The 25,411-nt window shown below is 40.4% G+C and overlaps 1 protein-coding gene across 2 annotated transcripts in view; it reads right to left on the reverse strand.

Annotated features, from left to right (window-relative positions):
- Positions 1–918: 918 nt before the first annotated feature.
- CFTR (CF transmembrane conductance regulator) overlaps positions 919–25,411 on the reverse strand; it is a 91,157-nt gene continuing 66,664 nt past the window's right edge. For both annotated transcript variants that reach the window (XM_068932612.1, XM_068932611.1), the window contains 6 exons: positions 19,784–20,026; positions 17,332–17,487; positions 8,974–9,063; positions 5,718–5,890; positions 3,500–3,605; positions 919–1,932 (listed from right to left, as the gene is read on the reverse strand). In XM_068932612.1, coding sequence (XP_068788713.1) covers positions 1,726–1,932; positions 3,500–3,605; positions 5,718–5,890; positions 8,974–9,063; positions 17,332–17,487; positions 19,784–20,026 — 975 coding nt within the window. In that variant the 3' untranslated portion in view covers positions 919–1,725. The remainder of the gene's footprint in view (positions 1,933–3,499; positions 3,606–5,717; positions 5,891–8,973; positions 9,064–17,331; positions 17,488–19,783; positions 20,027–25,411) is intronic.

The raw sequence follows: 25,411 nt of genomic DNA on the forward strand, positions 1-25,411 counted from the left end.
TGCTTTCGCCATATTCTACCTAAAAGAGTTTATTTTCAAGCCTTGTATGTGCTGTTTGCAGCTTCAGGACTGCAGGTGCGCAAGTGAGACCACTATTTTACAACCTCTAAACGCAAAGCGTTGGGATGGCGGCGCTAACCAGCGGCTAGCAGCTCTCTAAAAAGGCTTTTTAGGTCTCCTGCTAAATTTCTGCACCCTGGGAATAAAAGAGTGGGTGAGCGACCCAGTGGCTCATAGCCGCAGGACGGCGCTGGCTGCAAGCGAGGCGGGACAGCCCGCGGCGGGGCGGCGGCGGCGGCGCAGCCCGGGGGCCGGGGCGGCGGCGGCTCCCGCCCGGCAGCGCCCCCTGGTGCCCGCGCCAGCGCGGCCGCCGCCTCCCAGCCACTGCGTCTGCAAGAAACAGGATTTAAAAAAAAAAAAAAATCAGGTACACGTCTTGATGGGCAATAATCCCTTAAGCAGAAGTAGCAGACTAGCTCTGCTGTGTCTCCAACCTGCACGTATTGTAATGTGTCACACAGGCGGTTTCATTTTTATTTCTTTATTTAAAGAAAAATCTAAGAGGTCCGTATCACTGGAATACTTGGTGCACAAAGACAGAACCTGGCCTAACTCTGGGGCTGCCCTTGTTTATGCCAGCTCTATTTATAGTGTGACATCAAAGACTAGTGGCAAAAAAAAAAAATTACAATCCAAACATAAAACTTTTTGTACAAATATATTTTTCTTCATAGTACATAATCACTCTTAAAATACATCATTTTCTTCATGAATGTTTGCAACAATATTAAAATAAATAAAATATCCTAGAGAGAGTTCAGTTTCATCATAAAACTGCAAAACAGAAGAGTATAAAATTGGTTTCATTATTAAAGTCTACTTCAGAGAGGTTTCTTCCTTTTTTTTCTTTTTTTTTTTAGGCCAGAGTAAAAAGCATGTAAGGGTGCCAGACCTAAATATACAGAATATTACAGTTCCACTGCTAGGAGTCCTATCGTTTACTAAATGCTGATGGTCGCCTGCACTCCTCGCTGTGAGCGTGTATGGGGTCTGCCAGGCTCTAAGAGGAAATAGCAGTTCTCTCTTAACTGTGGAGACGTGACAGATGCTGACTGTCTTGCAAGCCAATATCCTCTCTTCCTTCATTATCACCTGCACGCATGGAGCTGTGTGCTATTATGAAAGGGCATGTGGCCTTCTCTGCTAAGCTGAAATTATAGTTGCTCCATGAAAAACAAACAGGAGGAAGTATTCTGTGTGTGTTGCTGATGTTTTCCCTTAATCTGTTTGCAGGAAGTGAAACCAAAGAAGTATTCTACATTTTGATTTTAGTATTTTCCACCCAGTCTGATTATTCTTCTAACGTTTCTCCCACTGTCTGCACCTCTCACCCCAGCAAGCACATTACCAAAAGTTACCTGAAACGATCATGTTGGGCTAAGCAGATTACTACTCCTGCTTGCCAACTAATTTGTACCAAATTAGAGCAGCTTTTAAAAGGAAGCCTGGTTTTACCATTAAAAGTGGTAAATCTTCAAAAACACATAATAACTTGCACATAAGTAACTATGGAAGGGAAGTAATTCCCAGACGCACATGTTGTGAGCTGCAGTGAATACCTCCTGCAAGGTTAAATTTGCGCATGGCTCCAGCAAGTTCAGAAGTGCTGAACACATCGTCATGGGGCACTGCTGACAATTCACTCTAAAAAAGAAAGTCCCTGTGTTACAGTCTTGTTTCCTGCACTTCTTCCTCCGTCTCCTCCTGCAAGGCAGTGATTTTGGGTCTAGGTTTGCGTTTGCTGGAGTTTCTGCGGTGTATCGGGAATAGCTTAAGGCGATCAGCGTGGCTGATAGCTTGCCTGAAGGAGCTCTTTTCATTCAGCAGCTTCTGAATAGATTCATACTGCCTCACTTTATTGTCTTCGATTACCTAAACAAACATTTCACTCCATTAGATGGGTAATAGTAGTGCTGACAGAATTCAGCTAATAAACTCAGCTAACAGAGTAGAAAAGAGACAGTAAAGAGATCTTCAAAGTCTTACAGTGGGAAAAGCACATTTTACAGTTAGAAATTCCTCAATACAACCAGAACAGCAGATGTCAAAATATTAACATGCGGAGAAAGTGCCTATTGCTCAAGTTACAAAATGCTGTTGGCGTTTGTGGGTTTTTCTTTGTAACTTGTTTTTTAACTCTCAAATGGTTTGGCTGAAGTCTCCTGGGACGTAGCACTTCCCTGGCATTGCTAAGACTGCCTTAATTATATAGCAGCTATCTTGGGGCAGGATAAGAAAGTGTTAATTACAGGATATATATAAGAGGAAGAGACAGAAAGACTGCCAGCAAGGTGCCAGGCCTTCTTTGCTTCTTTCTTGCCAAACCAGGAAGAGCTGGCTCTCCTTGTGTTTGAAGGAGATGACCCGTTTGCCCGATAGAGCTGCTCCAGACTCCCCCCATCAGGAAGGAGATAGGTGAAAAATCATATTCCTTAGGTGGCATTGCAATGCCAGCTAATCTCAGGTGGGGGCACAGGTCTGACAGGAGAGAGCTTTTAGCAGCTCTGCTTCTGCTGGATGGAGAGCGGAAAACCTCCTGCTCACAAATGCTGCGTTACTGCTCTGCCAACAGTCATCAACAGCACAGGCTCTGGCGTGTAGGCAAAGGCTGAAGTTCATTGCACAAACAGGAGTAACACATTCAAAAGGACATATAATTTGCTTATTATCTAGCCCACTTCAGCCTCAGACTGTACTCCTCCTATTGTGCAAATGCAGGCAAGAAAATATACATGGAAGAAAACTTTTCACTCTGCTAATAAAATGAAGATCCTCTTAAACAAAAAGTCAAGCAAAAACAGAGGAAGAAACCTCATTTTTAAGAACAATTACATGACTTTGCAGTTTTCCTTTATTAACAATTTTTATATCACAAAAGAAATACCCCAAGCCCCCAAAGCCTTCTTGCTTTGATTAAAATAGAAAGGAGTATTCAAGCTGCATTATAAAAATGATCAAAGCTTCTACCCATCAGCTATTTTCTCAGGGATCTCCTCCTCCCCACGTATCCTCCTATCAAGCAGGAACAATTACCTGACACTTCTGCCCTTGCAGTAGTAAAGTCCTGTGATATGCTGAGATTTTTCTGGAGTTCTTGAGCCAATCAGCAAAATAAGGCACCTGTATCAGCAGTTAGCTAACCTAGTCATCTGAACTGTCCTGATTAAGAGAGCAACTCCTGCTCTTCCAGAATGTGATCCAGCCCATCTGAAGGTAGATGTCTATGACAGCTTGCATGAAAGAGCACATCACAGACTGTTGCTCTTGTGCAGTCATGGGAGTACAGGTGACTGGGCGGCTCAGCTGAATGAATCGCCCCTATTGTGATCTAGGCGCAGCAGACTTCGTTAAGCCAGCCTTTGGGAGGGTTACTTGGTGTGTTTGCATATTCATCAAATGTGGTAAAATAACATTATATAAGATTGCGAGAAACACTCACCAAAAATCGCTGACACTCCAGCATCGCTTCTAGCCTGTGTTCTGAGAGTATTACTGTGCAGTCTGCGAATGCATGCTTCAGCGTTTTCCTAATCACCTGGGAAGTTCTGAAAGGCAAATAATTGTTGGCATTTAGACTGCAATGTACATGCCGGCAGAGCCCATAAAGTTAATTATGGTATTTAATAGCCTAGCTGCACATTGTGAAGCTCACATGTATGCACATCCACACATAATACTGGTCTGCAGTGTCTCAGCATGCTGCAGTTTCTGCTGTGAAGGTACATATCACCTACAAAAACTAAGGCTGTAACTAATCTTATCTGATCCTCCATGCAGAATTACTAAAATACATCTCTTTCAATAAATACGCTACACAACATTGTCATTCTTTTGACATAATTTACATTCTTGCTTTTTAGCTAGAGATAAGTCAGCTCAGACACTGCCAAACAGAAGAGTTAGCCCTCCGATCTGCGGTGCTCTCTGCTGAGAATCTCATATAACTCCATTGCTCCGAGAGTCGGATCCTTGCGGAAACTAAACAAATAGTGCAGGTTTCACAGTAAAATGTTTAGGTGAGTAACTCTGTGATTGATATCACTGATACAGCAACTATTTGTCTAAGTGTGGATCTGTGAACTAGTAGCATTTAATAAACTCTGTTATTTCATCATGATTTAAACTAATGAGAAGGATCTGGTTATCAGCCATTTCCCCCAAAACCAATAAATACAAGAGCTCAGGACATATTTGGCATAGTGGACAATCAGAATCGGAATACAGTAGCTTAAACAAAATGCCCTAAAAGCCAACTAGACACAAACATATTGTCCTCTTAACTGGTCCTTCCTGTACCTAATCCTTGCCACAGTATTTTTTTTCTCAACAAGAAAATTACACACTGGACACTGATGATAGCCCATCCAATATAGCCCATAGCAAAATGAGCTGTAAAGACCTTTGCTAACAGGTCTTTCCCTTTCAATGCATTTGCCTTCAAAATTCTTTAAACATTTTTTTCCCTTGATGATTGTGACCAAACGCTCAATTGTAAAATCCCAGGAAATCACTTTGTAATTTTCCATTTCCAGAATATCTGTGTGTATGTGACACGCGCGGGCGCGCGCGCGCGCGCGCACACACACACACACACACACACACATCTATGTATGTAAATGCACATAGATGATATAAACTGAATGAATTCACAAAGGCTTTCTTCTTAAATCCCTTCTATCTGACTCAGCAAACACTTAGCCAAGCACTGCAGTTTCATTTTAGTTGTGCTAAAGTTTCAATCACATGAAGTGGGTCTATTTACACTTCATTTATAAAGACCCATTTTGCTATTGCACTGTCACTTCCTTGGACCCTTTTGCAACTGACTGTTGAATTCACTGGCTATGATCATCTTAGTCTGAACGTAAGCTTTGGGGGATAGAGTCTCTCCCCCATCTCTGTTTAATGTTTATACATCATCCTGGGGTAATAGCCATTATGTTACATTTTAGTGGTAATGTAATTGTAAGGAATAACGTGTTATACGTGTTATAACAGGCACTCAGCAGAGATCAAAGAATACCCCCCCACACCCTGTCTGAAACCCTATTTTGATATGGGCTTGCTTATGGCCTTGGAAACTCACTAGAGTCCAATTGGGAGCCTACAGATTTGCATCCAGCAGCAGTAGGTTTGGCTCTCTGTTAGTATTTTGTTTTATGATAAGCTGACTTGTGACACAGAACATACACCCACACAGAGAAACAGGTCGCAGTGGACTACCCAAGCCTTGAATCTGGCTGTGTATGAACACAAGAGGCTAACCACCACCTGTTCAGTCTTTTTCCTGGAAGAACTCAGCTTGGCTAGACTGCGTAACAGCCCCTGTCTCTGCATCTCTCTCTTTCTCTGTGTCGCTCTGTTCCTCTCACATACTCCTGCCAGAGGAGCTGGGCCAGCACCGACAGATTATTGCTCACAGCTGAGTAAGGAATTGCTACTCTTCCAGAAACAGGGTCCGACACCCCACTTCTCGCTAAGCATATTCTGAGGAGGTACATTTTATGCAAGCCCTTTTATCAAGGTCTGTTCCTGATGCTGAAATCAGGCTTAATGAAGGACCAGACAAACGGCAAAAGGTCTCTTTAGGTGGTGCTGCCGTACTGATTTTCTTATTTCATATTGAAGGATAGAACAAATGAATGAAGGTAACATACACAGGGTCCAGGTGAGCACTTGGTTCATCAAGCAGCAAAATTTTAGCTTTACTGAGAACTGATCGGGCAAGGCACATGAGCTGTTTGTGCCCATGACTGAGGACACAGCCTCCATCCACAAGAATGAAATCAAGCTGGCCTGGAAATTGCTCAATTACAGACTTCAGCCCAACCTGCAGGAAAGAAAAAGTAAAGGAAAATCTGTGAGATACAGTTACTGCTGACTGTGGGTATGACAACCATTGCCTTCAACTTCCTTGCCTTTTGTTTCTGACAATGAATAGAAAATATAAATTGATAAAAATGAGAATCTTTCCTGCAAACTTAATGCAAGCCACTAGCTGGATGATGTGAAAAGCTCTGAAATAGTTGAATAATACAACAGGCTAGCATTTTTGTTGAGAAGTTAAGAGTTAATACTTCATTTGTTTGTCACTTACAATGAGTATTTGGCATTTTGAGGAAAACATTTAGAGTTAGCAGTCTAAAGAAAGGAATATATTTGAAACTTTTTATCCAGCAGTGATATGCTTCATTGGTAACATTAAGGAAGGAGGTTCTGAAAGGAAATTAGGCCTCTTTGGTTACGAAAGGGTAAAAAGAACCAACCAAAATTCACATGCTACATTACAGAAACAGAGAAAATAACCCAGCTCACCACAGCAGTTATCTCTATGGCTCCAAGACCGTTTCCATCTGCTCTTTCTGCTGCCTCAAATGTTCTGCGCCCTTTGTTCACGTTACTGGCATCACAGGCTTCTCTCCCGCACTGACGACAAAGTGCTTCGAGAGGTGTCTGTGATAGGAATCTGCTTCACTCAATTCCAGTAACTGGAATCCAGCACATGAGAGGTTTTCTGACTGTTTCTTGCAGTGCTCCTTTTGCTCTCATTGGGAAGTGAATTTTGTACACCCCAAAGCAATGCTTTGCATCTTCTACATGTGCAAACCGACTATGTTCCTTGGCCTAATCAGCTATGTTTACAGAGAAATGTTTGTAAAATATGAGAACTAGGAAACATGTGATCTGCATTGCTCCAGAATACATTATAAAAAAGCAATGTAATCCCAATGGTTTATGAAGAGCTGCCTTGGATTTTTGAATTACGACATGTTATCTGCAACTTGTTTTCATCCTGGGGCAAAAAATTTCTGTTTCCTTTTTACATGGAAACCATATTAAACTGTGGTGTCCAGGTACATGTGTTGCATTTCTGAAGAGTTCAGGCGTTTATTTATAAACAAATTAAGGTCACTGTTTTGTTCCTTACTCCTCTTTTAAACATGCCTTGCGCCCTTTAGTAAAATTTTGCAAATAATAGTTGGAAAAGGTGCTTTCTTCTTAAAACCATGCATGGTCTATCTGTATACCTTTAAGACCCACACAGCTGAGAGTAGGAGTAAAATTTAGCCTCAAAAGCTGGCGCAAGTCTGACAGATTCAGGTGCTGAAATATTGGGGTAGCTCAGAAGTGGAATGTCTGACGTTTGTTCGCACCTTGCTCTCTTGTAGCTGATTGCAAGGAAACGTAAAAAATGCTGCTGATCTCAGCAGTATCCTCTAAACCCTCAGCAGCTAATGTGGATCAGGGATAAAGTGAAAATTAACTTTCTTTCTGTGCTGGGCTCCCAAAGTTACACTGGGTCATTGTCTCTAATGAGCCAGATTTCAAGAGCATTAACTTTGTAAACAATAAAATTACTTCTACTATAAAGTATTACAGTTCTTTTTCTTTCCTATTTGTTTTTCACTCTCTTATTTAACGAACAACTATTGCGACCGCATTGCAGTTTTCTAAGAGATTTACCAAACTCCTTAATAATAAACACTTCAGTATATTTTTTTCCCTACTGTTACAAGTAAGGCTTAGCTCTTTAACATCCCAGGCTTGATTCACACCGTGAGGGAAAACAATCCACCAAAACGAGAAACAAAATTTGTCTTGTTTCAAGAAAGGGAAGGCTAATCCACCTCTCTGCAAGTCAGAGAAGTGCAACATTGAGCACTCTACTGTCGCTACCACAACCTGCTAAAAAGTTTCTATCACATCATTTAACCAAAAATGTCATGGTGCTTTTATTTTACAGTAAATTAGTGACAGACAGTGTCCACCTTCCTCTTTTCCAAGCATAGGGAAGAGATTGCGCAAGCCCCAGAGAGAGGGCAGGGACAGAGTTAACCTCCTGGATATGAAATGAGGAAGTGTTTGGATTAAGTCCTGCACTTAGAAACATTTTATGATACTTAAGACTTGCTATGAACAACGAAAATAGCACAGATTCACTGTTGAGTCTGTATTAATCAGGTTGTCTGTATTTTGGAAAGAGATCTGCTTTCTAGACCATGGCACCTTCCTTTCCTTAAATCTCTTTGCCTTTTTATTGGGCATTCTTTACACCTATGTAATCTATTAAACACTACCAGAGCCAATAGGTGGCATCTTACAACCATAATGCATGGGTTTTATCTCACATCAAAACAGACTGTAAAAATCTGGCCCCAAATCTTGCAGAATTGGAAAACAAAATGTTGCTAAAACCCCAACATAAAATTAGAACAAAAAGATCCCCTCATGTTTATAAGATAATATGCCATGATGCTTATTATTCCATCCAAGAGGCACCTGCCTGTGGCACTGATTGTTTGTAAGCCTGAATGCAATGTCAGAGAGCTCCTTCTCAGCTGGCTCTAGCTTGGCCTCAAAATTGCAATAGCTGTAAAATACTTTGATGAAAGATTTTTCTAAACTGAATATAAATATTTTCTATTGCAACAACAAGTCTTCTTTCTACGACAGGCCAGACACACATTTTTCATTCTTTTCTGGCATCCAAAATGTTTACTAGTCACCTTTACACATTTTAATTGAAAAATGCCTTACAGTGATTTCATATGTTTGATAAAGCATTAGAATGACAAAAGCTTACAGGATTTTTTTTCTGTATCAACTTCCTCCACTTTTTTTTTCAGAGCCATCCAGCAGAGCCAAACACAAAACCTCACCTTTGCTAAATCACTGCATGAAGAAATCAAACTGTGCTGTATGAAAGTTTATCAATGTTCTTTTCTAACTTTGACAAAGGCAACTTTTTATTAGGTAATAAGGAAATGTGGTTTATAGCATAGCGTTATCTTTTCTAAGCATTTTATTTCTAAGGCTCTGTATAAATTTAACATAAGACAACCGTTTGACCTACACTGTGCTCTGCTGTAAGTACTTTACTAGAGGAATACAAATAACATTGAACAATTTTACCTCCTCTGCAACTCTCCATATTTCTTCATCATTCCATTGCCCATAAGGATCCAAGTTCTTCCGAAAAGACCCAGAAAATATGAACACTTTCTATGAGAGAAAAGAGATACAGATACAGATAGATGGACTGATACACATTAAACATTTTGTAAGACACTGTAAATTGTAATGCGTACAGGAAGAAGAATACCCCTCTGCAATACCAGACAGAGCTTAATGCAGATTTTAAAAACTTTGGAAAAGTTACAAAGTTACACAGTTTTTTGTTACAAAAATGCTATTTTAAAACCCTGAGGCTCAGCTTTTGACAATTTTCTCCCCAAAAACTTATTAAAAACTATTGTAAATTGTTTTAAACTGATGCATTTTTTTCTAATTGGTTATAGTAAAATATACATGAGCATCATTCTGTTACTTTACATTTCAGCATGTTCCAACCCTATCTCAAAAGGAGTTCTCTCTCTCCATTTCATGTCACTGAGATGTGACACAGCACAAACTGATTCATGCGTGTAGCAGCAGCAATTCGTTCACATAAGAGGCTTCTCTGGCTGATGCCACAGTCTGGGCTCTTTCCCTGCTCTATCCTGTGCGTTCTTTCTGCCAAAGAAGATGAAAAGGACGTACATTTCTCAATATGGAGAGTGCACCCTTCTCCCACTAAAATTTGCCATTGAGTTCTGCTTTTTCCATCCATTTAGGCAAGATTTAAAGGAACATCTCTTACAAACACATTTTGTAGCCCGCAAAGCAGTGACTCAGACAAAATTAAATATTTGTTTAATCTCTTTTTACATGGGGTAGGTGTGTCAGATTCTGGTGGAAATGAGGTTCTTGAAGTGACACTGAGATTGCACAATATTTTTTATGAGAAGAAACTCATATGCTGTCTTCCATGCTGCTAAGTACACCTGCTGATTATAGCAGGGAGAACTTGCTCTCAAAGAATGTAAGTACCTTATTGAGAAATATTACCATTTGCATGTTCTTTCCTTGTACATACAGAACAAATATTAAGTTGAGAGGAAATATCTGAGACAATTATTTTCTTCTCTTTTGTCTCTTTTGTCTTCCTAAAGAACATATTTATTTGGAGAAAACACAGGTTGAAATCACGGTGATTTACAGCCATGTAATTTCTTGCAGGAATTAAACTGAAGTCTCAGTAGTCAAATGTTACTGAAAACAGCAAGGGACTAGCTGTACTAGCAGAAAGAGCTGAGAGAATATACTTAATAATACTTTCCCATAGTTTGGCCAGTCTACACAACTTCCATCTGACCTAACTTGGGAACTTGGCATTCTTTCATCAGATTTCAAAGCAATTTATACACACATTTACATGAGGATGATTAATTATAAGTTTAAATGTGGCAGATTAAAATACATTATATTTAATTAATTTACCTAATTAAGAGACGTAAATCATTGCCAATATCTCCTTTGGTTTAGGAGAGAAGGAAGTACCTCATTCAAGAGGCCAGAGGAGAAAAACAAATATGCTACCGTGTAGGCTGTAGAGTCATTTAAATGAAATACCTTCACTGCACTACAAGCAACAGACCAAGTAAGCTGCAGCGGACACAGCAGCGCACACAGGTAGGAGTGGTTGAAGTACTTTTAATAGATACTAGGGGAAAAAGTGAGTAGCTTCTTTCCTTTATAATCATTAGTATTCATAACAGCAAATGCTTCAGGGAAGTTCAGCACAGCCCTTTTCCCATGCCTTACTTTGGATAGCTTAAATGAGTGTGACAACGTATTTGCAACAGGATTGGATTCTTACACGTAGCAGGTGCAGTAAAAATAATACCGCTGCGGAAGTGTCAGATCTGGTTTTGTTCACACTTTGTGCACCATACATTTAACTAATGGAATAGGTATTTTCATTTCTCAGTGGTAAAGAACAGTTAACTGAACAAACCAGTTTTAAAGAAGATAGGGCTGAATAACATTCCTGATGCAGTGCAGCAGTGAGAGAAATAAAGGGAACCGCACTCTTCAGAAACTGCTGTTATTCCTAATAATTGTACTTTCAAGAAGTAGGGCACTAAAAGCAGGGCATTCCCCAAAGTACACTTTTTCAATAAGGTAAATATTTCATTGTCCTGACTTCTGGTGCTTTTCTACCCATTTGAACACCTCCTCCAGCTCTTTAGAAACCACATAGGACTCACTTGAGTAAATATCATGTTAGTCACATGGACAGTTTAGAGCCCACTTACAAAGAAGCAGGAAAAAGGAGAAATTTCTGTGAGTTTAGAATGAGAAAAAAAATAGAGTGAAGCCCATGGATTTATGTGTTGCTTATAAATATGGAAGAAGTAGAAATAGGGAACAAGGTGGAAGGGGAGCTGGACAGATGGGGAGACTGGCAGTAAATGTGGAATGATTTCCTTTTTGGTCACTGGTTCAAATTTGCCCAGGATGGGTAATGGAGGGGATCATACAACAAGTAGTTTCTCAGACCTGGCAGGCAACTACAAATGTATATGAGCAAAACACTCAGGATTACAAATACTGTCATGATTATGTTCTGCTTACTCCAAATATTGTAAATTAACCCCTCTAAATGGCATTAATCCCCTTCAGTGTCTAGAGCCTCTATGTATCAGTTACAATGCTGAATGTACCCAGCATGTGGAGATAAGCCCCGGAAGTGATTGAAGTGTTATGAGGAGGCACCTAGATCCTGATGGACCTAAGCACATGTGGACAGAAGAGTAAAGGATCAATTTACAAGAGGCTGCTGAGGAGTGAGAAGATTCCTGGCTGGGAGCCGTTGCTGCTGCATTTAAAGACAACCCCTAAAGTTCCTCATACAGACCCACGGGGCAGGCCGGCTGGCTCTGCTCTTTCTGCATGCTCTCCCTTGGTCACATAGGGGCTCTGCTCTTTCTGCAAACTCTCCCTTGGACACATAGGGGCTCTGCTCTTTCTGCAGACTCCCCCTTGGTCACATCACAGGCCCCAGGGCTGGAGAGAAAATGCAACATCAGCAGAACTATGACACCAACTACACAAAAAGTGAAGCTGGACTAAAAGCAATATGACCTCCATGTTGCCTTCTCCTCTTCACAGATTTTATAGCAACTTCTCAACAGGAAAGAAAATTGAATTGCTACCTGAATGCTTTAGTATTAGCTGCAGAGTTAGAGGTTCTGTTTTCATGAGTCTCCTTTAGCAATGAAGACCTTTTGCAAGTCTTTTGGGACCAGTTCTGTAAGGTTCAAGTTCTCCTGAAGATACAAAAAATCACTGTCTCTCAAAGAGCTCTCTGGGAAGTACAAGCACTATGCTCCTGGTGACTCTGAATCCATTATGCAGGCAACTATATACTGCCCTAAATGAGCATGTGGAGTGTTTATTGATCTCCACAGGTGCTCTGCATGTGGGTCTGGGGCAGCAGATGATCCCAGGTGTGGTGATGCTGACTTGTCTTGATCCCCTGCAGGAATTCAGCCTCTGCAAGACCCTCTCTATGCACTCTCTGAGGAGCTGAGCTTTCCAGCAGGCTGCATTTTACAGAAGCGCCTTGGAATGCTGCATAACAGACATTCCTGTGACCTCTGAAAGTAAACAGTCCTGGAGAAAATGAGAGACAGCAAAATCATGCTCGCTGGAGACAGACAGACAGATAGATAGACATAATGAAATGAGATGGCTACTGAAAAATTAAAATGACAAAGATAAAGGTTGAGAAATTTCACTTTTTGAATTTTTTTTTTGTGAGCTAGCATTCCCACAAGCTACATTTATCTTATTCTCCATGCTAAGCTTGCTTTTTAAATCTATATGGAGCATTTACATGTCGAAAATGAAGTGAGATCTGTCAGGATGATTAAATGTCTACAGCAAAATAACACTAGCATGCTTGATATGGTCAAAAAAACATCTAAAGTCACTCCCTTCCTTTATTCTGACAGTGCAGTAATGCCAGCCCAACACCTTACAGGTCTCAGTTTCCTCCTCATTTATTTCTACTGGAAATTGACCCAAACATCTATTTTCCTTTCAAAGCCAAATTTCTGAAGGTTTAACTCCATTAAATATTTCAGGACATCTATGTGACTAGTAAGCAAAAGAGCTTCAGTGTGCTGAGACCAGATGCAGCTGTCTGTCCTCCCTGAGCACCCTGGAAATGTGGTGCTTGCTGAAGAAGCATCAGAAAGGACTGCCCAGATAAAAAGGGGTGATGGGCTGTGATTCTACGTGAAACACTCTGCTATTGCTGAGTTACTGCTTCATGTTAGAATCACAAACACCCTGTGGAAGCAATGCTGTGGTCAGGGCCTGTGTTTAACCCACATTTGATGAGGTACGGGAAGGAACTTCCTTGTGGGTGCTACAGGAAACTTGTTTTATACAATTCACCAAATCATGCCACTGTAATGCACTGGATTTCAGTGCTGAATTTGATATACTGAATGAAACAGAAGTTTGCTATGGCTCTGGCTCAGTGTGATTCCTGAACACCCCAGTACTGTCTGCAAAAAGCAGATTACAGCATGTGCTGCTGTTAGAATGCTATTTGTACACAAGCATGTAGCACTGAGGTACCCACCTAGGAAAAACACTTTTTCTTTTAAATTGAATTGCAACATTTAAGGATAAGGGAGAGAAGGACAAGACTGGAAAGTTTTCATGAGGGAGCAGGTCTCAAAAAGAACTACCTCCATTTTCTTTTTGTTACCTAAAGCTTTCTCTCAAGATTGTGAATATCCATGTGTTGTTATAGGCCAGCCTCCCAGGCTTTTTTTTTTTTTTTTTTCCATTCTGAAGCTGTAGGTGAGCAGCAGAGAACAAAAGGCTCTCTTTGTTCTGCCAGGAAAGGCTGGGTGGTATATGTAATTTCTTTTCCCTCAGGGGAAAGTGCTGGTGAAAACTTCACTTCATTCTGAATGTGGGAACTTTGGAGGCATAATGTGCAGTTCTTTGGCAAGGGTTTAGGACAGAAGCTGCAAATGCAAACTGAAGCATGCAAACAGCCTGGCAACTCTGGCGACTTTAAGAGAATAGAGGGCTGGGATTTTCTGGCATTGATCCATGTTTCATGGACTTCCAAAATGAACTAGTATAATTTTAACAATGGCTAGCCAATGCATCTCACCAGCAGAGGGGCAAGTTACCCTGCTCATGTAATAAATATCTCTCACTTTTTGCTAATGGCTGCAGAAACATGTTTTCTGTATACCCTTAGTGATTCTACAACAAATACTCAGCTAATAGAATTATTAATCATATTTTTAATTGCGACACCAAGGCTACTTCTTGTGAAGCATTTGTGCCTTCACTGCCATCTTGTCTTACTCATGTGGTAGATCTTGACATAATCCCAGAAGGTACCTCTGTGGGGCATTTTTACTTACACAGTACTCACCACAACAACATGCTGACACTTGACTGAGGTTTCTAAGAGCTACTGAAACTCATAAAGCAATCACAGGGTAGAGGAATGAATGGAATAAACTACCATCTGTGCAATTTTATCCCAGCACTCTGGCTTCTTCCTTCACCTTTTGCCAGTATGGAAATGTAACCTTTGAGCTGCCCATTTTCAGGCTATTGGACTAATAGCTTGATCCTGTGGCAGCACAAAAGCAGATTTTTGTGAGAATTCAGTTGTCTCCTCAGCCCATTCACGCCTAAGGACAGCTGGAGGTGGAAAGCAGAAACTCTGCTGGGCAACTACATCCCACATGAAGAGAGGGCTGAGAGCAAAGGAGTTGGAGATAGAAGGGAGCGAGACTGAAAACAAACTGGAGAGAAAGAGATGTAAGGAGGACTACGGGAGAGAGAGGGAAGCCCTGTCCCTATTGGAAAGGGCTTGGCTGTAGGAAAATTTCCTAATGGAGACATAGGTTATCTTGGCAAAAACATCCTTCCACAAGCAGCATAACATAACTATTCTTCAAACTAAAGCAACACCATCAAGATCATCTTTGCCAATATAGATGCGGCTGTATTTGCAATTTGTTGCACAGCTACCTTGATCTGAGGAGTGACTTTTTTCGTGCTTGTAACCAGTACAGTTATGCTGACAGAACCGATCCAGAAATACTAAACAAATAAAAGTTTACAGGAATAGACAGACATGAGAGTTGAAGAGAGGAGAGAAAAGGTGACAGATCAGCTATCAAAGGGCAGCTTGCCGAGCAAGCCTCGGATCAGTAGGCAGATTACGATCAACCAGACTGTCAGCAGAGCTCAGATAGTAAATGAATCCAGTGAACTCACTGCTGCATTCTTGGCTCCCTTTCCTTGGGGGTGTAACTTGGCAGTAAGTAAAGGGGCTGTTCTAGCAAGGTCAAAGTGCTTAAAAATTCCTGCCTTTGAGGGAATTTCAGAGCGCAATTTCAGAGCTGCAAAGAGAGGAAAGAGTTGCTGCCTCTGCATACGTACTTTAAATAAACATTATTCAGGCTACTGAGGGATGTTATTTTGGAAATGAAAAAACTAACACAACACAAAGCTTTATCATCAGATTGTAAGTAGAAAAATCAAATTTTGAGTCCTACTTCTTTTTTTTCAAAATCAAAGCCATTGTGTTTCCAGAACAAGCATTTCAGCATTGTTTTTAACAGCTACAAAACCCAAGACAACGCTATCGGGAACAGCTCAGTCAGAGTTAAATCCCACCTCCTGTACGCTGAAATAGATCAGGAGTCTTCATTTTAGTGGCTTCACTACAGTTACTCGGGTTTGTTCTAAATTCTGCTGATACACAGCAGAATTTAGCCTACATATAGAGTGGAGGAAGAAAATGAAGAAACACCTATGGTTCCACAGTGATAGTTACGGAGAAAAAAAATCACTATCTCGAAAATGAAAACCTAGCAGCATTTTTTTCAGTTAAATTGGCTGGCTGTCCAAGAGTGTCTCCAACTATTTTAAAGCGGATTACTTGGTGAAGAACAGTGCTATACCACACCTATGTTAACTGCAGCTCACCACCTTTCTAAGATAGTGGACTATCTGCTTGGGAACAAACCTGTATGCACGGAAAACAGTTAGAATCTCTTTTATGTTGGGGATGGGTTGGGGGGAATAACACAGTAAGGGCTGACAGCTGACAGCGCTGGCCAAAAGCTGGCCAGCCAGGGTGACTGAGGATTAAATCACATAGATCAGCATCTGGGCTAGTGGCCACTCAGAGAGGATTAAAGGTGGCACAGACTGCATGTCCTCCTGCAGTGTAGCTGGCTGATCTGCAACTGGTGTTTGTCTGCCTCTGACACTGTAAGTATCTTTTTGGTAAAATTATAGTCTACTGTACTTCAATTATTCTGCTCCACTCACAGGATTTCTAAAGGAGTGAATGTAGTTATGAAAGTATGTGTATGTACAGTAACTGCAAATTACACAGTATATAACTTTCAAAGAAAGATATTGACCAACATAAAATGTTACTCCAGCGTCCGTGTTATTGGAAAGGACTGACAGCTTTTAACAACAAAGATACAAGACACGGCATTAAAAATTATGCAGTTCATTCTATCAGTTTTCATTCCTACTGTTACAATCAGCAATTACTTTTTAGGGTTATTGCATGCAGCCAATAATGTTAATTTTGGGGACAGATAATCCACCACTTTTTAACTAATGTAGGAGACTGAGTGGTTGGGGCATTAGCAGGGGACTCAGAAGTCCCAGGTTCAATTGTTTGCTCTTCCTCAGACTGCACTTCTTGTTCTGGTCATTTAGGAGTATCAGGGTGTCTACACATGTGTGAATATCTGCATCTTTTTCTCTCTGTGTCTCAATTTCCCTCTATAAACGGTATTACTTCCCATATACCAGGAGTGCTACAAGCATAAAAAACATGAAGTGCTCCCATGGACATGCACCATGACAGGATAATGAGAGGTGACAGACAAAAAAGTGAGGCTTTCAGGTTGGTGATCAGCTAATGATACAGTAAAGTAAGAGAAAAGCAGCAATTCAGCTGTTGGCCTATCAAGGAAAATAGGCAATATATTAGAATTTACATGTTAAACAGATGTGATTTTCGGCTTTAGGAAACACTGGGTTAGAATACCACTGATTGCTTGTTTAAAGGCAGAAGGATAAGCAGGCTACAAACAGTTTCTTTTGAGTGTGCTATACCTTCCCATTTCTAGAAGCATTCTTCTGTGTCAAAGTGGCAAAGAAGGTCTCAAAAGGTAGAGTTCAGTGCAAACCATCACATCCATCCATCCCGCTCCCTTTCTAATAAAAACTTTACCTTTTGTTTCTGTTTCTCAGCTTTAAATAACTAACTTTTTAAGCTTATCAGTAACTGTGTGCATATGGATATACAACCAACTAAAATAAAGGTATACAACTGCCCTTGTGCTGCTGATGCAATATTCTCATTACCTGAGGAATTACTCCAAATGCCTTCCTCCATTGCTGCACACTGACTGTGTTCCATGAGACTCCATCAATCTGGATATCCCCTTCTGTATTCAGCAGTCTTAAAAAGGCAAAGAGTAAAGTGCTTTTCCCTGAACCAGTTCTTCCTAAAAGGCCCACCTGCAATGCAAATAAATAAAAGCAAACACTTATTACTGCTCACATACCAACCACAAACCAAGGCAGCCACCCTTAGATGTTAGCAGTGAAGAACTATCCAAATGGATCTCCACAGCATAGTATATGTCAATCACTTGGGAATGATAAAGGCCTACAGCAGGGGCTGAATGAAACACTGGGTCAGACTCTTCTTTGTTTTGTTACTGTAAACTCTAAGAATTAACTAATAAAAAAACTTTTACTCTATGTTTTGCTGAAGAACAGATATTTGCTTTTATATTATTTTGTATTGATTAGCCTAGCTCTCTCTCTTTTCCCTCCTTTATTTTTGCTGTGAAGCCTGTCCTTCAGCAAAAGCACATCCAGCTGATTGATAGAGAAAAAATAGGAAGTGTACTTTAATCACACTACTGAGCTACTCAATTTCCATATGATTCAAGATAGAGGATCTAACACTGATCAGACAATGACTTTATACTGGGGTAACTTGGGTGTAGGACAGTGGTCTAAGAGCACACTGTGCCTTTGCCCACCCCTGGCCAGCAATGCAAATCCACAACGCACCCAGCTGGTGCTGCTGAATTGCAAGTTCTGCCTTTCTTTACCTGAAAAGTAGAAATAAACATAATTTGCCTTTTTTTAAATGTTGTGTTTCCCTTGTGGGATTGCACCTATCCATCATTGGAACAAGCGACACCTGCAGTAATCACTGGCACACACTGAGAGAAACTAATGTTTTTTTCAGTAGCATAATGTTACACAGATAATGCTGTTCCATTCCAGTTCCACGGGCTGTTTTTGTCAGGGTGACAGTATAAACAAGAAAGTGAAGTGTGAGATTCTTCCTGTTGTGTGGAACCCCCCTCTGTAACACAGCCACAGGCCACTGAATGAGAAGAGCAAAAGCCTGCACTGTGTGGCACAGACCCCCTCAGTAGATAAGAGCTCTCCTACCTCATGCTTGCTTAACACTTGCCTACTTACGGGAAGAGACAAATCCTCTGCAATTAAAGAGTTTGCTCTAATTCTGGAAACATTACCCATGAGTACAGGGTTCATTACCGAAACTGGATCAAATTTCTAAATCATAATCACTGTAAAAAGGATCTTTGTTTTAATTGCTCTGCCACCCTCTCTGTGCAGCACAAAAGTATCTTTCATTTTAATTACCCCATGGCTTCAACAGATTTTCCAGGAAGTACCTCAACCAGCCTGCAGTGGCACCCCTACCTCTACATTTCAGGAGTCACAAGTGCCCCTCTTCCAAAGGCAGAGCAATTTCAAAGTGGTGCTACAGGAAGTCAGACCCTGCTTTCAAATTTTGGTGCCCTCACACTTAGCAGATGAAACACTCAGTTCACGTAAACTGATACAGATCCAATAAATCTGACAGAGACTAATGCTATTCAAACTAAGAACTGCCTCATGTCAAGGGAAGGGAATTGTCGTTGAACCTGTTTTCTCTTCTGTGATAGAAAGTTAAAATAGCCTTCCTCTTCATCTGCAAGGCTTCAGCTCAGCTAAGTCTTTCATTCCACCCACTGAGGATGATACTTCAGCATGAACTTAATGCAAAGTATTAAAGATGTGTCTAATTGCTATCCTGAAAATAAGCTTTTTCCTGAATGTGACCCCAAACATGCATAAAGATTAATTAAAGGTTTGTAAACCTTTTAAAGAATAGAACTGTTTATTATTTATTATATAATAATTTGGTAAAGTGTACAGCACTCATGAAACAGGTGAGACAGAAACTCTGTTCCTCTGACCACTGGAGCTACTGATGCATTACCCTTGGCATACTAGTCGGTATTCTTTTGTGCCCTATTCCACCTGGGTCAGTCTGCCCCTAGGATCTGTGTTCACTAGCAAACTTCCCTCTCCATAGGAGAGGAAGGCAGCCAGCTTCATACACAGCAATAGGACTTGGAGAACTGCTGCATATATATTTTATCAGTATATTCTGCTACTCACACCCAGGAAAAGTCTTCAGCATTCAGCATGCTTAGTTACCCTAGAAACCTTGAGACTAGCTACAACTAAGCTAGATTCTCCTCATCTTTTTTTGTAAGTACCCGATAGTCCTACAGATGAGTTCTTATTAAAAAGAGACATAAAACATTTCCGTTCCTTGGGTGAGGTAGATAATTACTTTGTTTTGTGGCAATTTCATACTTCCACTGACAAAAACTTACAGAACTCAACCTACCCTTTAGTCAATGAATAGGTTTATAATGACAGTTCTAGAGTTAAGCTTAAAGGAAGTCAGATCAAACACAACAAAACAGTGTCTCACCCTCTGCCCTGAACTTATTGAAAAGGAAATGTTTTCTAATATAGCAGCTCCTCCTTCAACGTATTTGGCTGTAAGGTCCGTCACAGTCATTTGGCCTCCTGATGGCCAGTTCTTCTCTTCTTTTGCATGCCTGTTTTCAATTATAAGGGCATCTGAAAGCTGTTCATCCTTCTGTGGCTTCATGTTTTTCATTTCTTCTGTTGGCATGTCAATGAATTTAAATATTCGGCTGACAGACCGCATCTAAGAATAAACAAACAGTGTTCTAATTGCACCTAATCCTTAGCTATCAAAAAAAAAACAACATCAAATTATTCCTAATTCTTAGCCAGAACAATAAGTATCTTTTCTGTGATTACAGAAAATACAGTTACACTGTGATTATAATTTTCAAAGCTAGGATACTTTTTGTATATAGCTCTTGATTCTCTTCCTATTATAGTAATAACATTGGCCAAATATGTTTAAATGATTCCTCTTACTTCTTTTTTTAAATGGACATAATAGCTCTTTTTACCTTTTCTAATGTGTTTTCAAAACTGTAAAAAAACTGCATATGTAAAAACAAAGTATTATCACAAAGTACAATCTTGGAGTCTTCAACTCCCTACTCCTGCAGGGGGTTGCCTAACTTGAAAACTGAATTTCCTTGAATAATGATTAATTTCCAAAGATCAGCAGAATGTGTGGAATTTGAAAGCTGCAAAACCGTAGCATCATATATGGAGGAAAGATCATTAGACATTAACATCTGAGTATTTATGAAAAATTGTTTCATACCAAAAAGTTAGTAGGAAACTTCATCACAATTAATTTTACATCTGTAATTGTACACAGTAATCGCAGTAATCAAGTACTGTCATTCACGCACTTGAGATAGAAGCGCTAGAAGCAGTCTCAGTGAATTATCAAAGGAGCATCAGACTAGAAGAGACCTTCTTAGTCAGTCATATCATACAATCTTTCTTCATAAATGGATCATGCACCAACTAATGAATAGCTCCTGAATTAATGAATTCATCTCCTTCACCAGAACTTCGCTACTCAGGTGGTTAGAAAACAATTTTTGGTCTATGTACAAGTTTGTTCTTGGGCCTTTATTAATTTAAAATTTTAAATAGTTCTTTGTCCTAGCTGTTTCCCCCATTCATTCATGGAGTGAACCATCCAAGTTCTGCTCAGCCTTTGTTCTCCAGGACTAGAGAAAAATCCAGGTTTAAGCCTTAATGTAGGATCTCTCTTCTCCAAACATCCCTGTTTGAATTAATCTTTCCTATCTGACAAGAATGTATACACCATTCTAGATGAAGTTTTACAGGGACATTGTATAAAGGAATTGATATTTTTCTATCTCTTTTAGGAATATCTTGATTAACACATACTAAGGTCATACATTTCTTTCTTCACAGTTCCATCTTGTAGTAACCTTGTGATCAAGCAGTGATCAGACAAGTTCCCCTCCACCGCGGCCCTTTCTAACTGAGGAGATCCTTACTTACACCAGAAGTTATTCTTAGTGATCCCTAAGTTTCATACTTACTATTTTAAACTAGCTAGCTAGCCACCTAATACTTTTCATCTCTCAGCATCCTTTATGCTGACATTGCCCTTCAGCTTTGTGTCTTTGGCAGATTTCTTCAAGACAATTTTTTTCTTTGTTGAGAGCATTAAAAAAAGATTAAAATGAGCTCAGTCACAAATCTATTCTTTCTTGAGTAGCCCCCCTACAGCTTAATACTTACAGCTTAATGCCATTTCTTTTTATCCAACACATTAACTCATTTACTTTTCTTGTAATAATCCTGATCTCCTTCATTTATATAATTTCTAAAACAGAGCCATAGCCAGTGCTTTGATGAAGACAGATGAGAGCTACATTACTTTTGTCTAGAAAATAAATTCTCAGACAGTTATCAGGTTTGTCTGACACATCCCTAATTTCAGTAAACCTGAGTTTACTCATTCTGTAGGCACTGTCTTTGACTTTTCCTCCAAAATATTTTCTAAAGACTGTTGCCATCAGAATAACAAGCTGCTAGTGGCACACATGACTTCTGATTTCCCCTTCTTAACCCCAAGTAACATCTGCTGTTCTTATTTTGTATGCCACCGCTGCCAACTTGGCACGTTCATTTAAAGTTGCTATCACCAGATTTCCAGTTTCTCATTCAATTCATTCAGACCTCTGGAATGGAGACTTCTAGTTTCACCTAGTTTGAGTGCGTTAGTCTGCATTATTCCAACCCAGTTTTAAACATTTAACTGAAATGTCCAACTGCAGAACCAAATTACCTCTAAATGAAGACTCTCAATGTGCTAGGTGAGCAGACAGTGAGGTGGACTGAGAACTGGCTGAATGGCAGGGCTCAGAGGGTTGTGATCTGTGGCACAAAGTCTAGTTGGAGGCCTCTAGCTAGCAGTGCCCCCCAGGGGTCAGTACTGGGGCCAGTATTGTTTAACTTATTCAGCAATGCCCTGGATGAAGGGACAGAGTGCCTCCTCAGCAAGTTCGCTGATGATACAAAACTGGCCGGAGTGGCTGAATACACCAGAGGGCTCTGCTGCCATTCAGAAGGACCTCGACAGGCTGGAGACATGGGCAGAGAAAAATCTCCTGAAGTTCAACGAAGGCAAGCGCAGGGTCCTGCACCTAGGGAGGGATAACCCTAGGCACCAGTACAGGCTGGGGGCTGACCTGCTGGAAAGCAGCTCTGCCGAGAAGGACCTGGGAGTGCTGGTGGACAACAAGTTGACCAAGATCCAGTAATGTGCCCTTGTGGCCTAGAAGGCCAATGGTATCCTGGGGTGGGGGGATAGGTTGCCAGCAGGTCAAGGGAGGTGATTCTTCCCCTCTACTCAATCCCAGTGAGGCTACGCCTGGAGCGCTGGGTCCAGTTCTGGGCTCCCCAGTGTAAGAGAGATATGGGACTACTGGAGTGAGTCCAGCGAAGGGCTAGGAAGATGATGAGGGGACTGGAGCATCTCTGCTATGAGGAAAGGCTGATAGAGTTGGAACTGTTCAGCCTGGAGAGGAGAAGACTGACGGGGGATCTTATCAATGCGTATACATCAAATGCATATAAAAAGGGAGGATGTAAAGAGGATGGGGCCAGACTCTTCTCAGTGGTGGCCAGTGACAGGACAAGAGGCAACAGGCACAACCTGAAACACTGGAAGTTCCGTCTGAACATAAGGAAAAACATTTTGACTGTGAGAGTGACTGAGCACTGGAACAGGTTGCCCAGAGAGGTTGTAGAGTCCTCATCAGATATTTAAAAGTCATCTGGACAGGGCCCTGGGTAACCTGTTCTAGGTGACCCTGCTTGAGCAGGGGGAGTTGGACTCAATGATCTTTAAAGGTCCCTTCCAACCTCAACTGCTCTGTGATTCTGTCCTTCTGAGATTCTGACATGTTGTGATTTTAGAGGGACTGAGTCACTGGCGATACACGTATCTCTCCACTGACTATATAGGAAGTTTATGGAGACCAGAATCCTAACTGAGGCCCTTAGGTACATGCCTACAGCTAGGCTGCTTTCTGCATTTAATTTCCACCTCAAATATTGTATATCCTATTTCTCCCTTCCATTCAACTCCCCAGGTTAAACTCTGTCGTTTTACTGAAAACAGAGATCATACATTTATCTGGAATCTGGGCCATTATTTACTGTCTTTCCATTCCACCCTCAGTGCAAAAGAGCTGTACCTCCCCTGTTTCTCATTTTGCTTTATAACTGAAGACCCTTGTATTCCCTTCTTTGCAAGTCCAACACCGACTTTAGCAATTCTCACTTCTCCTTCGTTATGCTTCTTGAACTCCAAAACATAGCTTGTTTTGGCTAACTTAATTCATTCTGTGAAGCCTGTCATTTCTAATATATTTTTGGAGAATGTTATTGATGCTTGTAGACCTAGAGTCTCCAAAATTTCCTCCTATTTTAACACAGCTATTCAGGAAACAAATTTCAACACCTCACTGAAGGAAGATGTGAGCTTCCTCTAACTTCAGGTTCCTGAGTGCCTTAGTTCATCTATCTTAATTAACTAGATTCTTTATTTTACCAAAATTTGTCTTTCTGAAATAACACGAGTAAATTGTGAGATGATGTAAATTCTTATGGGTTAGTGATGATTTAGCTAAATAAATAAATAAATAGATGCCTAGTTATTGTATCCAGAATATCTGGGCCTTTTTGGCATTTGTTCTCCAGTTTATATTCCCAGTATCGTATCTCTCTGTAATGAAATTATGGAAATCTCTTTGTACGTCTTTGTCCTTGTTAAACTACTTTTGTATTCCCTCTGCAAACTAATTCAACTTGATACATTATCATTCCCTCCAGCTCCTTGATCCAGACTGAAATATTGTTAGGTGGATTTTCCACGTGGAAGCAAATACATATAAGGTAAGGGAATACTAGGGTACTTGAAACTCACATCTCTGAGCATCTTGAAATAAAACTGTAGGAGAAGTTTTGAGGAGGGCTAGCACCCCAGCCTATTGGTTGCAATTTCTGTCTCAACTACTGTGCATGCTGGAAAGGCGTGGTCACCATTATGTTGATATATGAATGTCATCTCATTTTGGTGATACTAACAAGACAACCTTGGATAAGACTGACAACTTTCTTCCTGTCTGACTGCCTTTTAGTAAACCCCCACAATGAACAACAAACATTTATTTTAACTGGCGTATGGTGCTACATTTTGTTTTCAGAAATCTTGTCTTTTTGGGAGTACCACAGCTTCAGAAATGAAGATCCTTCTAGACTTTGTCAAGAGCAGTGAGCTCTTGAGTACAAAAGGGAGCCCCTACAACTGCCCGGGAGATCCTACCTTTACATACTGGCTAAAATCTGCGAGAAAGCCATCTGGCCAAAGAGCCTTGCCCAAAAACAGGTAATTTCATCTCTATTTCTCAGGCACCCCCAGCAGATTGGTCAGTCACATCACATATGCAGACTTTTTAAACAGCTTAATTCTTTAAATCAATTCAGAACGATGTTTTCCTGGCTCTGCAATTTGCATTATGGTTTTGATCTGGGCAGAATGCCGCATAAATGTCAGTAGCATTTTACAAAGACATCCATTCTTCCTTTTGCAGGAAGAAATCTTCTGTCATTCATAGTGACAGGTATAGTGTAAGTGACAGTAATTTTTTTATCTATTATTCCCATCAATTTACCTGCTATATTCACATTCTCTAACTAATGCTTTAGAATAAAGAAGTATATTTACTAGTTTCAGCTAAAAATGTCTAGAGCATAATACACTATTTTTAGCATTGCCTAATTGTATTTTACTAAGACTTTAATAACATTACCTATTCTTTATTTTACTTTCTCATTTAATATCCCTTAAACTCTTCTTAATGTTGGATGAGGATTCATAATATAATTATGTAATGTATATTTCCAGAAGTGGAAGAACTCATTCTTTCACGACTAACCTAAATATAATTAATCTCATAAGGCCACCCGCGTTTTTCTACTGGGAAGAGAGCAGTTACCCTGTCCAGACCAGACTCACATAGTATTCAACGGCAATATTGCAGGACAACATCCCTCAAAAATACACTGTAACTGAGAAATACTATGAGAGGTTGGTCCAATGGCTATGTTGTAAAAA

This window comes from Struthio camelus, chromosome 1, assembly GCF_040807025.1.
Source record: "Struthio camelus isolate bStrCam1 chromosome 1, bStrCam1.hap1, whole genome shotgun sequence".
NCBI classification, from domain to species: Eukaryota; Metazoa; Chordata; class Aves; order Struthioniformes; family Struthionidae; genus Struthio; species Struthio camelus.